This window comes from Mauremys reevesii, linkage group 4 (genome assembly GCF_016161935.1).
Source record: "Mauremys reevesii isolate NIE-2019 linkage group 4, ASM1616193v1, whole genome shotgun sequence".
In the NCBI taxonomy this organism is placed as follows: domain Eukaryota; kingdom Metazoa; phylum Chordata; order Testudines; family Geoemydidae; genus Mauremys; species Mauremys reevesii.
This window is the reverse complement of record NC_052626.1, coordinates 39,432,120-39,446,723: the sequence shown is the minus strand read 5'-3', so window position 1 is coordinate 39,446,723 and position 14,604 is coordinate 39,432,120. Positions and strand designations below refer to the sequence as shown.

At 46.2% G+C, this 14,604-nt stretch overlaps 1 protein-coding gene and 1 long non-coding RNA gene across 12 annotated transcripts in view; one reads left to right on the top strand and one right to left on the bottom strand.

The window, feature by feature from the left end:
- NRXN3 (neurexin 3) overlaps positions 1 to 14,604 on the top strand; it is a 1,505,977-nt gene that overhangs the window by 601,089 nt on the left and 890,284 nt on the right. For all 11 annotated transcript variants that reach the window (XM_039537764.1, XM_039537767.1, XM_039537763.1 and 8 more), the window contains one exon: positions 8,719 to 8,922. In XM_039537764.1, coding sequence (XP_039393698.1) covers positions 8,719 to 8,922 — 204 coding nt within the window. The remainder of the gene's footprint in view (positions 1 to 8,718; positions 8,923 to 14,604) is intronic.
- LOC120404784 overlaps positions 1 to 14,604 on the bottom strand; it is a 35,858-nt gene that overhangs the window by 9,752 nt on the left and 11,502 nt on the right. The window contains exon 3 of the long non-coding RNA XR_005598179.1: positions 4,536 to 4,685. This is a non-coding gene — a long non-coding RNA (uncharacterized LOC120404784). The remainder of the gene's footprint in view (positions 1 to 4,535; positions 4,686 to 14,604) is intronic.

The following is a 14,604-nucleotide window of genomic DNA, read 5'->3' as shown; positions in this document are numbered from 1 at the left end:
GATTTAGTGTAGTGAGTGCATCGAAATTGGAAACAGATCAAAACCAGTGAATTCATGTCACTTGTGGCTTAAACAGTACTTTTCATGGAGTATGGACTCCCCTTGCCCCTCACCCTCCGCTTTCAGTATGATCTCTCCAGGACAAGGAAAGGGGACATAAACAGGGAGACGAGATTATAGTAGGAGAGGCAGCAAGAGGAGGCACAGAAGGGGGTGGAGGTGGAGAAGAAAAGAAAGCAGGAAAGAATGGAGAGAATATGAGAGAGAGTGAATAAAGCATCCCTTGAATGTTAGCTTTGTGTGACTAATTTCAGAGTATACCTATTTCTGTCTTGCTAGGAGGTGTGTGAAGGGCCCTGTGGAGGAACAGGGAATAATTGTTCCTTTAGCTGCTAAGTGTAAAATTAAAGCTGGCAGGGCCGCAGTGCAGGGGGCTGGGAAGCTAATCACTCCTAATAACACATTGACTTTCATAGATCCCTGGCCATATGTCAGCAGCTTTGCATCAGTGCCTGGTTTCTCTCTCTCTCCTCACTACCAAGCTCACGGTAACATGGCTCCTGGTGTTGGGGTGGCTGATAAATGTAGCTTCTTATCTTTTTGTCTTTGTAAATATGTCTCCCTAATCTGGGTGAGGCCAGGCACCCCCGCTGGGCATAGTGAGCTCCCCCCAGCCACTGCAATCAGAACTCCATCAGGGCATCCAGGATGTCTTTGCACACGGCCATGTGTTGGCACAAGCACTGTATCTGGGCAGAAACTTGTAGTGAAAGGTGCTAGACTGAGATCCCCAGAGCCTGGAGTCCTCTGGTTATTTCCAGGACAGGGTCAGCACTGGGCAGATTTCCCCTATCTTCTGCCCATCAGTAATATGCCTCTACTCTAACCATTAGAGACCCACTTTCAGGGCTGAGGGCATAGTTCAGTCTCCAGGCCCATTCAGTCCTTGGCTTCTCTGCTGAGCCTCCCAATAGATGGGACAAGTAGTGCCTCTTAAGAGGGTTTTTTGTGTTCTGTGGGTATCTGTCTTCTAGGATCTAGGTGTCACGACTAAGGCTTGATGGTCCACACTAGTGGTTGGAGCAGGAGTCAAAATTAGGTGTCAGTAAACTGAGGCAAGGGTCAGAAACACAGGTCAGAGTCTGAGACCAGGGAGCAGGAAAAAGGCAGGAAGGTAAGATCTAGGAACAGGTCAGGAGAGCAGGAGTCAGGAGTCAAGAAAGACGGACTGAATGAAAGAAATGAATCCACCCTTTAAATTGCCACCAGAGCCCCACTGCTGGAACCCTGGAGTAGTGGCGGGGCTCCAGGGGTTATTTAAAGGGCCGGGGCTCCCGCTGCCTCTACTGCCCTGGGCCCATTAAATAGCCACTGGAGCCCCACCACTACTACCCCAGGGCTCTGGGGGCTGTTTAATGGGCTGGGGCAGTAGAAGCAGGGGGGTCCTGGTCCCTTTAAATAGCCCCCAGAGCCCTGGAGTAGTGGTGGGGCTCCTGGGGCTATTTAAAGGGCCCGGGGCTCCCACTGCCTCTACGGCCCCGGCCCTTTAAATAGCCACTGGAGCCTTGCTGCCAGAGCCCTGGGGTAGCAGCAGCAGCCGGGGGCTCTGGCAGCGGTTTAAAGCCCTGAGGTAGCGGCGGCCGAGCCCTGGGCCCTTTAAACTGCTGCCAGAGCCCCCAGCTGCCGCTGCTACCCCAGCGGGGGAGGGCACTTACCGGTACAGGGTGGGCTGGCTCTGACCCCCCTCCATCCCCACCTCTTCTGCCTATGGCCCTGCCCCTTCGGGGGGCCAGAGCCGGCCCCAACCCAGCCCCGTACCGGTAAGTCCCTATTTCTACTTTCACCCCTGGTCCTGAGGAATGAAGTGCTCAGGTGTGGCAAGGTAATAGTTCTACAAGCTTCTCTTACAAATACAACTCCTTCCAATCTGCCCTAATTGTAACCTAGAGGGGGCGCTCTTAGGAGTGAGATAGAGTCCAGTCTGCATGGACCATTCAGAGTTAATGCATATTTTGTGTTGTGTTTGTGTAATGTGACCACCTGACCACTAGGAGTTGTCTTGAGCCCCATCAACTAATTTGACAAAGTCCACCAAGGTGCCATTGGCTAGGCACAGCTTTTGAGCACATGGGCTTGCTTTTGCATGTAAACTTGTAGCAGAGGGGTGAAAGCTCAGTAAGTCATTACCAGTACCCTAATCCTTCCTTCCTTCCTTTCTGCTGGCTGCTCTCTGTTGCGGGTGGGAGAGGGGGATGTGGGAAGAAGGGGTGTTTGCCAGGATTCACACACAGTCTGCATATCAGATTGTAGCAATCATTCTCTTTAATTCAGAAGTGCAGCCTGTGGAGACTACAGGCTCCACAGTGCAATACGCCATCTTCATCTGAGCAGCCAAGGCATATGGATATAGATATAACCCTTCTGCCAGGTGGAGCCAGCAGCAACCAGGGCCGGGTTCAATATCTAGGGCTTCCTTTCCATCGATAGAACACAAAACCGGCTCAAGTCCCACCCAGTAACCTGGGAAAATGACACACCATCCCTGGGCACCTCTGAGACACAATACTTCCCCACTCGCAAGCACAGAGAGTGAGTGTAGAAAAGAAACTTTTAATAAAAGGAGGGAAATAACTGGGCGTTAATTTGGGAAAATACCACAAACAGGGTTCATAAACAAACCATGAGCAAAAGACCCACTCCCAAGCAAGTTGGGGAGTGTCCTTTTCCCCTCAGGTTCTTAAGTCTAGCAACCCGGCTGACCCTTCTCTGCACCCCACTCACAGTTGCTGTCCTTGGTCAGTGCAGACCCAGAGTCCAGAGGTGCATCTGCAGAGTTCACCTCCCACCGTGGGTGGAGGAGGAGGTGTAAAAGAGGCACCTTACTCGCTCTGCTGCTCGAGCACTTGCTTGCCACCCCTCTTCACGGGGCTCTCCTATGGCCCTCTCCGCCAGCCGCCCTGCTGGCTGCTCACCATACCTCTCCACCACCTGTCCGCTCACTGCGCCTCTCTGCCAGCCTCACCAGCCACTCATTCACCAGCTCACTGTCAGTCAACTTCTGCTGCCACCTGCCTCTCTGCTGTGATCTCTGTACATCAGCCTCTTAGTAAATTTCAGCTCTTTGGAGGCTGGGCAGAAACATAGCCCCATCTCAAGTAATTTCAGCTCTCAGTGATTTTTTTAGCTCTTATCAGACAGGGCATAAACCCACTCTTACTGCACATAATATGGTTTCAGCTCTGTTTGACCACTTAAAATAACAGAGGCTCTTAACAAAGCCTATTTAGCTCTTTCTTTGAGCAGGTTTAATAAGTCCAGGGAGGACTCTTGGGGATAGTCCATACCTCCTTACTGGGACATCTGGTCTTACCCCTCTTGCTTTCACAGGGTTCTGGCATTCAAGCCCCTGGCTTAACGAGGTTCTTTTAATTGAGTGTGACCCCCTTATTTGGGACAGGTAAAGCATAGTCCTGCTTTCCTGTATTCCTACAATATTTACAACATTGGTAACCGTATTTCACTACCCTTGCATTCAGTACTAAGGTGATTTGTAACCCAGCACCAGCCAAAGTTGATTACTTTGACACCGCTCTATCTGCTGCATATTTAAGCAGGGCAGGAGCAAACTATATTTACATAAACACACCCAAAGTCTCTTCCCCTCCCAGCTAGCAGTCAGGGAAGCATTCATTCAAATCCTGCTTACATAGATATAGCATTGTACACTGCAACTTGTAGTGGTCACCAGTCACACCTCTGAGTTAAAGGCCAGGATGGGCACAGGTCATCTGGTAAAGATTAATGGGATATATTTCTGCAATTGACCACTCTTCAAGCTCATAAGTTTTAACTGGGGGACTTTGTCAAATAATGGCCATTCTGTCATCATGTGATGTTTACAGAGCTAATACCAACCCTAGCGGACGCTGGATGGCTGTGTCATAAGCACATCCTCTATGGTACTCTAGCACTCAATCCAAGCACAAGTCTGCTGAGTTATTTTAATTTTTAATGAAAGGTGATCTGGTGAATGGGGCTGGATCGACAGCCCTGAAAGCCTCTTTCTCTCCTCAGAATAGGGACAGCATGGGCAGTTGCAGGGTAAGCTTCTTTCCTTGCACATATCTCATCTCCAGTTTGCTTCAGCCCTGGCCTGGAGGAGAGGGAGGAGTGTTTTGTATGCTGAGAGGTGATTTCCTACTTCTGAAGTCCTGCCTCCATCCTTTTGTTGGCTCACCCCCTGCACCCGTTATCAGTTCTTAATGCTTTAAATATTAGAGATGAGCTACAGCCACCACGCTTGGATCAGAGTTTGGGACTGAAGTTAGGGGTTGCAGAAGCTGTCTATCTTCAAAATCCATTTGTCTTCAGGTTCTGGTTCAGCCGATGCTACAGAAATCCTCCTCAGAAAATTCAGGTGTGGGGTTAGGCCTAGTTTTTTGTACTCTCTCCAGCAATTCTGGGAGCTGTTCTGGTCCCTCTCTAATAGATATAATAATACATTTTTTTTTTAAATCTTGACTCTTTTGTTTTACCTGTAGTGCTAGGGGTGCAGGCAATCATTCTGTAGAACAGGGAGTGGAGGAGTTGAATTATGCAGGCAGGCCCTCTTTGCAGGAAAGGGGCTTTTCTCTGGATCTCTGCTCTTCCTACCATTACTGTTGTTTCTCCACTTTTTCATTGAGCTCTGGAAGAAGACCAAGTACTAGCTTATAACAGGTGCAAAATGGCTTCCACATATCTAATAAATAGCACCGTGAATAGGGAGGGAACAGATTTGGGGCTCTTGTTAGATACACTCCAAATGCTTAATTTGTGTCAGGGCTGAGCCCCAGTACCTCTGGACTTGTTGGATCAGTTATGAATGTAAAAAAATTGTTTGAGCCCTGGCATCTCTTTCATTACAAATTAAGTACTATGCACCCTCTCCTCCCAACTCCCCACAAACAGTAGTGCAAACAAGTATCAGAGGGGAGCCGTGTTAGTCTGGATCTGTAAAAGCAGCAAAGAGTCCTGTGGCACCTTATAGACTAACAGACATTTTGGAGCATGAGCTTTCATGGGTGAATACCCACTTCAGACATGCATCCGATGAAGTGGGTATTCACCCACGAAAGCTCATGCTCCAAAACGTCTGTTAGTCTATAAGGTGCCACAGGACTCTTTGCTGCTAGTGCAAACAACTGTTTTATGCAGGGCACATCTGAGCTAAAGGCCTCAAAATGCCATTTCATGCTTGACTGCACTTTCTAATACAATCCACAGCGAGGGGGGTGGGGAGGGAGAGAGAGAGGGAGTGTATGTGTGTACACACGTATCCTGTGCATATATGTATAATATACAGTACATTTGGTTCCAGCTTGCAGCTGCAGGTGGCAAGTTAGGGATGCAGAAGTGAAGGGGAAAGTGCTTGGATTTTGATAAGCCAAGCCCAGCTCCTCAATCTGAAAAAGGTGCTTCCATTTCCCTCTGTGACCCCTAGCCAAGAGCAGATGTATTTCGCTGGGTGATGTATGTCACTAACGGCTGGCACGCAGGAGGTGTGTAGCTGTGCAGGTGGGGGCAGGTGTCCTGTGGATAGGTGTACGAGCGTGGGTGGGAAGTGCAGATGAGGAGAATGGTTGGTTATTTGTATGTTACTTAGTGATCCCATTATTGCTTTGCTGTGTAGAGAATTTAACGCTGCTAACAAAGGTCAGAGATTCTGGTGTATTAGTCTCTCTGTGCCATACCAGTAGTGTGATCTGCTAGTGAACCCACAAACAAGTACTGATTCCCCACCATGCCTCCCAGCCATCCACACACCCACTCTTCATCATATCTGCTCCACCCACATACCTATATATCTACTGCACTTACCCCCACCCTCTTTCTCCTTCCCTTAGACAGTTAGGCCTGGTCTACACTGGGGTGGGGGTCGAACTAAGGTATGCAACTTCAGCTACGCGAATAGCGTAGCTGAAGTCGAACTACCTTAGTTCGAACTACTCACCCGTCCAGACGCCGCGGGATCGAAGTCCGCGGCTCCCCCGTCGACTCCGCCACCGCCGTTCGCGGTGGTGGAGTTCTGGAGTCGACGGGAGCGCGTTCAGAGTTCGATATATCGCGTCTAGATGAGACGCGATATATCGAACTCCGAGAAGTCGATTGCTACCCGCTGACCCGGCGGATAGTATGGACGTACCCTTAGAGACTATTGTCCTTTGACCCAAGGGGCCCCCAGTCAGAGACTTTTATTTGGGTTCTTTTGTCTTTGTAAATGCTGAAACCTATGTCTGCCCCAGACTGTAAATGCAAACTAGCACAGTTGACAGATGTCCATTTTTCCTCATGTTGCTTAGGTCAGCTCTTAGACTCCCACTCCCTCAGGGAACAGGTTTTGCTCTCAATGATTTGGAACATAATATCCTACATGTTACATAACTCTAAAATTGTTTCCTATACAAACATTTTGCAGTACCCAGGACAATTAGCTAATTCTTAGCTTTTGTCAGAGACCACACACGATCCCTTTTGGTGAAAGAGTAGATGGTTGGACACAGAGGTAATACTCATGCCCGGGCCTGCCTGTGTCTCACCATAGGAGGTCTTTTCCAACTCTGGATTCTCTTACATGATTGTATGATTAATATCCCACATGGAGTGATTGCCGTTACTCAGTGTTATCTGCAAGGGAAGGGGACACTCTAATTCATGTATTAATGTGTTTATGGAATTTATAAAATTTACTAATCCAGGGACTGAAATGATAATTATAAATCTGCACAGGTTGCCAGAGTTCTAGCATGAGACTTCAATTCCACCCCTTTAGAGATATACATCCGTCTCCTCAGGCAAAAAACGTGTGGAAATAGAGAATATTGAGGACTTATTTTTATAGCTCCTTTCCTCCCCTCACATCTCTATTTTCTGTGATGTCCCTGAAGATGGAAAAATGTAATTTCTTTCCTGACTCTGATTTTCCTTTTCCATTTTCCTGGTATTCTTCCTACCTCTATCCTGTGCCATTTCCTGTGTTTCTAGTGATACTTAAACCTGATATGGGTCTTGGTTAGTTTCTTTCCTTGTTTTGCATCACAGCACCATTGATCATACCAGCATGGCTCCTGGAACATTAGCCAACTTGTACCGGTAAGGGAAAAAATAATGGAGGAAGAGACGTCAGAGCTAGAAAAGACTTATTCAGAAACCTGCACCATGCTAGTACACATTTGTCCCCTACAATATCCCCTCCATTAAAACAAATGAGTTTTACACACATCTCAAGGAGAAAGCAGACTCACAAACTCATAGGATCACACGCAAAATAGAGGCAGAGAAGACCTGATAGTCCATCCCTGGCTAATATTTCCTGTAGTCTATTCTGCAGGGCTTTACCCAACCTAGTTTTTTAGTATCCCCAAGCAATGGGAGTTCAACCACTTTTCTTGGAAGACTGTTCCACACACTAACTTACCCTAAGGTAAATTTCTCCTGCTATCTAGCCTCAATTTTTCCTTTGCTCAGCTTCACCCTTTCCTAGTTATACTTCCTTGATCTATTCTAAACAATGCCTCTCCCTCTCAGGATTTTTGTAGGTCCTAGATGAAAGATAACACGTGGGTTTTTTCCTTAATTTCTAACCATGGGTTTTTAAAAAACCCACCAAAATCAAACCAAAAGTGTAAGCCTTGACATGTTTTCTGTGTGTTCCTTGTCCTTGTAAAATTCCTAGTACCCATTTTTGGGCCACAAACATCCCTCTGGATGATAGTCAGCTAGACCTTTAGGCTGACTGGCAGCTCACTGAACAGCTGTGTTGATTGTGACAATTGGGCTATTTCAGAATGTTTTGTCCTCTGGGTAATGGAGCTTCTGCAAGGTTGAAGGAGCCATTGCCCGTCATCCCTGGCTGAGAAAGGGCTTGTGCCAGCCTGTGTACAATTTGTGAATGTATGTGATTGCTGAAGCGATACCATCTTGGGCTGTATAGTTTTTCTAAATGCTGGGCCTGTCCTGTGTGTGGTCAGGATATCTTCAAGCAGGCTGATGACCTGCTGTTCATTTTAAAGACCTAAAGGAAGGCAGTATGAAAATTACTGGGCAAAGCTTATATTTAAGAAATATCACTATATGGGTTTAAAAATTGTACAGTTGTATCACAGTCTGTGATTTCTTGCAAAATTGTTGCTTGGAAAATACTCTCTATCTGATCAAATGCCCTACCAAATAAGTGACATTCCTTAAAATATTTGATATGTGATCGCCAAAGTAAAACCCATGTGCTGCAGGAAGGGGTTTTGGTGAGTCAGTAGGGACTGTCTAAACTAGTGACCCTGGACAGTGCTAGAGGAAACTGGGCTGCCAGAGAAGAAGCTGTCTTTTAGAAGATAATAAAATTAAGGTCCTGGCAACAAGTGATCATTAAAGATCCCATGGCCCTTTTCACAAGAGGGGGTGCTATCCTGGGAGTCCTGGGAAATTCTAGTGTGGATAACTGCATTCTGCTTCCCCATATTGTAGTTTTAACTGGATACAATATCTTCTGCTTCCTGCTCTAACCTGTAGTGTAATATTGCTGTGTGAAGCCACTGCTGGGTGAGCCACTGCATTTATACCCCAGAAGTGGCTGCATTTCAGTGGTGGGTGAAGTGATTGCTATATAAACAGTGTGTAAGTGTGCCACAGAAGCATTACGTAGCTCTCATGGTTAGTCATTGTTTCTTTTCTTCTCCGCAGAGGCTTCCATCTTGAGCTACGATGGTAGCATGTATATGAAGATCATCATGCCCATGGTCATGCACACAGAGGCAGAAGATGTGTCTTTCCGCTTCATGTCCCAGCGTGCCTATGGGCTGTTAATGGCCACCACTTCACGGGATTCTGCTGACACCCTTCGCCTGGAGCTTGATGGAGGGCGTGTCAAACTCATGGTCAATTTAGGTATCGTACAGAGATTCCCCCTTCCACTTTTAGTTTGGGCTTGTGATTAGTGTTTTCTTTATCATTTTTCTTTTTTTTTGTTGGTTTGATTGGATATGATTGATTTCTAAAGTAGCTGCTGAGACCCTTGTAATGATACTATCTGCGGAGAGAGAAATTCTCTCTGACAGTTTCTGCATGGACATTTGATGTCAATTCTTGGTCATGGATAGTGGTGGTTTTTAAGTCTTTATGTTTTTAAGTTTCCTTTCTTGGTCTGGAACTGGTTAGCTTTGTGTAAAACATGCTACTTGGTCCATCTTTTGATCAATCATATACTCATTAATTCAGCCTCTTTTCCACCACTCAAAACAGTCAAAGCAGGGCATGGGAGGGAAGCCAAACAGACATGGAGGGAAGGGGTAGGTGCTGTGAATCCCATGCTCTCAAGAGACTGGTCTTGGTCTAATGGTTTGAATGCTGAACCTTCTCAGGACCCAAGTCCTTATAAAAAATACTGTTGTGTTCTGCAGTAGTGGCCCTGCATGTTCAAGTAACTCTAATGTAGGTTGTAGCCTTTAAGGCCCTTTCTGTTGAATGACTTAGTGTGTTTTTTAAATTCAAGTAATAAAGATAGGGGGAGCACCCAGAAAGGTTATGTTCTGTGTAGGGTGGGTCAATTTACCAGTCCAAAAATAATTGATCAATTGATCAGTCAAATTATGTCAAAATGATCAAATATTTTAAAGCACTCAGGTATTAGAACCATGACAACAATAACAAAAGAGTAAGACTTTATGATTTTGATAGCGGAAGCCTTAGATACTTATTCCTAATTACAAAAAATTACTTAACTGAGTTATTTTAACTCAGAAAAATGTGAAACACAAGTACATGAAGTTCTTAAAAAATGCAAGAATAGCAACCTGATGCAATCAAAAAGGTAGGCCGCCACCTGCAGCGGGACATTCTTGCTGCAATATTTGCCCATGGTCAAAAGGCCTTCAGTTGACCAGCTTGCCAAGCCTACTTCTGTCTCCTCAAAGTTATTCATTCCCAGACAGAACCTGAGTGGAAACAAATTTGATAATAAAAATGATGGTTGTGGGGAAGTTTCCTTCATAACAAACACAGACTCTCTTATTAACCTGAGCTGAGTAACTGGGGTCTGTAGATCAACAAAACAATCCACTCTAATTATCTAGGGATACTTGGTTGAGGATGCATCCAGCTTCCCCTCATTCTCTCACTATTGTAGGCCAGCAGTGTGGATGGGTCCCCTGGTGGCAGCTTTTTGACTCCCATGTCTGAAAATCTTGAAGAGGCAAAGTGCCAGTGTGTGTGTGGAGGGGGGAAGGGATAAAGAGATATTGGGTGGGTTTGGTTGTTTGGTATTTTTGGAGTAAGTGAAATACTCTTCTCACTTATACTGCTGCTGTCTGGTTGACTACATGTGGTTGCACTAGTATAAATGAGAGGAGAATCTGAGCTAGAACTGCAGAGCCATGGTACTTATTGGAAATGGTAAGCCTCCCCTAATACATCGCTACCTCGATATAACGCCACCCGATATAACATGAATTTGGATATAACGCAGTAAAGCAGTGCTCCGGGGCGGGCGGGGCTGCGCACTCTGGTAGATCAAAGCAAGTTCAATATAACACGGTTTCACCTATAACGCAGTAAGATTTTTTGGCTCCCAATGACAGCGTTATGTCGAGGTAGAGGTGTATTTAGGGTATCTAACAGGAACTAAGTGTATGCTCCACGATGAGCTTGGGCTAGCTTTTGAAATTCCAAGCCCCATTGTGACGTCTCCCAAATACTATGAGTTATCAATAGGAAACTTGCTCCTGAGTCCTGGCTGGGCCATAATGTGAGGAAGAGACATTGCAATGACTTTGCACAGTGCAGTGACAGTATCACACATCGGACTATATATTGATGTAATTCGGTCATTGAACCATGTCACAGCTAGACATAGGTGGTATCATCTAGATCATGCCACACCAGAGCTGAATGAACCACATAACTTGAATGGTTCTTCTAGGGACTGCTCCACCTTGGTCCTCATCTGGACTTTCAGGTGTTGGAGGTCAACAAGGAACAGTGTAACATATTGCCCTCCAGTCACCCCTCTAGGGCTGACCCAGGAGGTGGCATTAACTGGTTTCCAAAAGACCTGCTTCTAGCCTCCTTTGGCTCTGGAAGGGAAAGTCAGCCCTTTCTTTTACTGTTGGGTTTGGAGGGTGAAAAGGGAATGATCTGTTAGAACAAGCTCCTATCTTTAAAAATGAGAAATGAAAAGAGTCTCCATCCCATGAGGATCTGGAAGCGTTAAGTGTTCCCTTAGATGGAAAAATACTGCACTGTTACATAGCTCCTGTTGTCTGGCATTTACATGCTGTACTCAGCTGAACTAGAGCACTGTAAAGCATCATTGAGTGTCCAGCCAGCATGGCAGCAGAGGTAGTACTAAAATGCACTGGTCCATGGGGAAATAGATCATCCCAGCTGCCACATTGACTTCTCAAGTGGCATCCATCTCTGCCTGTATCAGTTCTAAGTGAAGTGGAGAATTCCTTATGCCTACCATGTCCCCTTTGGGGATCAATTCCAAAGAATTATTGTTCTGTAGTCTAATGTGTAAAGAAAATCTTTCAAACAACTCCAGCATGTGTGTGATTAGTGTGTTTGCAGCTGCTTGCTTTTCCCATCCAATGCTATTTGTCCAAATAATCTAGCACCCTGAGAATTTCTGTCCCTTTCCAAGGTCCCTTTTCTGAAATGCTTTCTGATAATTAGAGTGAAAAAGTTTGTCTGTCTGAGAATCAAAGTGCTGTGAGGCCAAATCTCATATTTTAAGAGGGAGAGCGTGTTATGTTGTCAGATCTGGGTTTGGGAATCTGGGACACCTGGGTCCTATTCTGAATTTTGCCGTGATCTCACTGTGATCCTGAGCAAGTCCCTTTACCCTCTAGTGCCTCACTTCATCCCTCTGCTAAGGGTGCTAAAGCTACCTTACCTTGCAGGGAAGCAGTGAGGCTTCAGTAGTGGATGTTTGCAAAGCACTTGGAGATCCTCTCTCACCAGGCACTGCAGCATGTAAAGTATTGTCCTTAATGAGCTCTACCCTGCTGAGCTCCCTGATACCACCTGATAGGTACTGAGATACCTTCAACTTCCATGGAAGTCAGTGAAGGAAGAGGGCACTCTGGTACCTGCAAGGCAGGAAACATTTTCTGCCCATTTAATCTCCCCCTCCTCACTTTAAAGGGTTCTACTTTACATCATAGTGGCTTTCCCTTTGGGGAGGAGAGCAGAAAACGTTTTCTTCCAATGCCTGTCAATATTGCTTGTTCCGTCAGCTGTGGTAACTTGTTACACAGACCTTCTGGAGACCATTAGACCTGGGCCAGGTGCTAAACATCTGGCTTTTAATGCCCTACCACCTAAAGAATATGACTGAAAATGCTTTCTGAGCATTTTACCAGAGTTTTGACCAAGAGCTTCATATTACAGCATACGCTACATACTGTCCTTGGCTAAGGGACTGGTACATGGCGGGAAACCCTGGTGAACCAAAACTCTGTCTCTGAAGGTCAGTTATGCTGGAGCGGCAGTGGCTGAATCATTATTTTTGCTGAGCTCCTAAGCTTTGCAGACATGGAGCTTTGGCCCTGCAGAGCTCTGAAGGTCTGTGCTCCAATAAAATGACTAATGCTGCAGCTGAGGGGGGAGCCTGTGCCTCTCTGCTCCCCCAGTGATTTGAGCCACAGAACCTTAATTTCCATTATTTGGAACACTGAACCAAGTTATCCCTACTTGTCTGAAAACCACCACCCCCCCCAAGTTACAAAGGTTTCCCACAAGACCTTAAATCAGGACTTCTCTGTTTTCCACAAGACCTTAAATCAGGACTTCTCTGTTTTCCAAAGGGCTTAGATTATGTTATTGAAGGAAGAGATCAAATCTGAGACCTTGGCGGGTGGGGGAAGCTTTGCAGTGCCAAGAAGCCCAGCCATCAACTCCCAGTTGTTTAGTTGGTGTTCTTGTCAACTGTTTGAGGAGATAGGTTACATCCAAGTGAAATCCAAGACCTTCTGGCTTGACAATGCCAAAATGCCCTTTTAAGTGACAAATGGCCACCAACTCCAAATAAGGGGGAGCTCAGATCTGACCAGTCATACCTCCGAATCCCCAAATGGGCTGGTAAGCACCAGATCTGTATCAGCACAGACTGTTTTGAGTGGTGTATTATCTACTTGTGCTTTTTTCCTAAGTTATTTAAAGCTATTACTAAGAACTGTCCTTTTTTTTTTTTTCTCGTTCAATTCCATTTGGGTTCTGTTATGGTATGAGTATTTTTCTGTGCTGTTTTTTTTCCCCTGTGTATTTGAGTTGTAAAGCTTCTCACACCCCATCAGCCATGGTAAATCAAAAGATGGTATTCAACCCTTCAAAGGCCTGAAGCCTGCGGCCCGCACAGCAAACAGCCCTGAGAACAGAGTGTACAGAGAAGCCTGCAGGGGCTGGCATATCCCCCTCACCACTGCAGCATTCATTGCCAAAAACTAAACCAGGAATGCTTACTCCAATGCAGACTTGGGTGGGAGGGGGAAGGAAAGAGCCTTGACTATTAATTCTGTTCATTTAAAGGGGATGAGGAGCTGTGTCAGACCTTCCCAGCCAGGAGCCTGGGGCTGTGTGTTCTTTGTGTTAGCACATTTCACAGCATATTGGATGTTTGCTGTGTGAAGGTTGGAACCCAAATGTGATAGATCTCACAACTGAGTTGAGAAAGGAAGGGGGAGAGAGAGAGAGAGAAATACAGTGAAGGGTGCTCTGGAATAGCCCTTGCAACTTCAAAGACATGCTGAGTGTGAGACAAATGGCATATCAGCTGGGAACAGCCACCTTCTTCCTCTGCCTTCCTATGGGCTGGCTTGTGCTGCCCTTGAGCTATGTTTGAGAGCATTTAGCTTCTGTCTTCTCCTCTCCTATGCCCTCCCTCAGGATACTGGTGACTGGAATAAAGCCCCTTCTGCAGCACAGCACATACGAAGCTCATCTGACTCATAGCTTCTTCCTATCCTGAACTGAGCTTTAGCCTCGAGGGGGGCAGTGATGTCTTGGGCTTTCCAAACCAGTAATTTCTGCTTTGCCCCCTGAGAGGTGTTTGGCTCAGTGGCTGTGGGTCAGAGTCCTCCAGCACTGCTGAGGCTGTATGGTCCCTTCCCAGAGGGAATGATTTGTCACTCATACGCCTCACTCTGCAAGCTAACTATCTGTGCTAGTGAGCACCCTGTCCCCTAGTGAAAGACTGAGGCAGCTCACCTTTGCCCCCTACTGCCCAGCATGGGGAAATCACAGCCCTGGTTCTGCACTGAAATGCCATATTCCCCCTTTTTCTTTATGGCTGAAGGTCTCACAATTCCTGTTACAGGAATTATTATAATGACAATAGGTAGGGACAGGGGGAAAGCTGGCCCTATAATTGCATACCCTGTCCATTCTCAGAAGAGTCCTGAGTGAGAAGTTTGCATTTCCAAATCTACTTTCCAGTCGTGCTCATAATTTCCCCCCCCCCACCCCCAGCACACTCCAGTGCCTCCCCATCCCTGACAAACATGGGGATTTAGAATTTCCCTGCTCCTCAAAAGGACTGATACACACCTCACAAAGACAGATGCTGAGAAACTC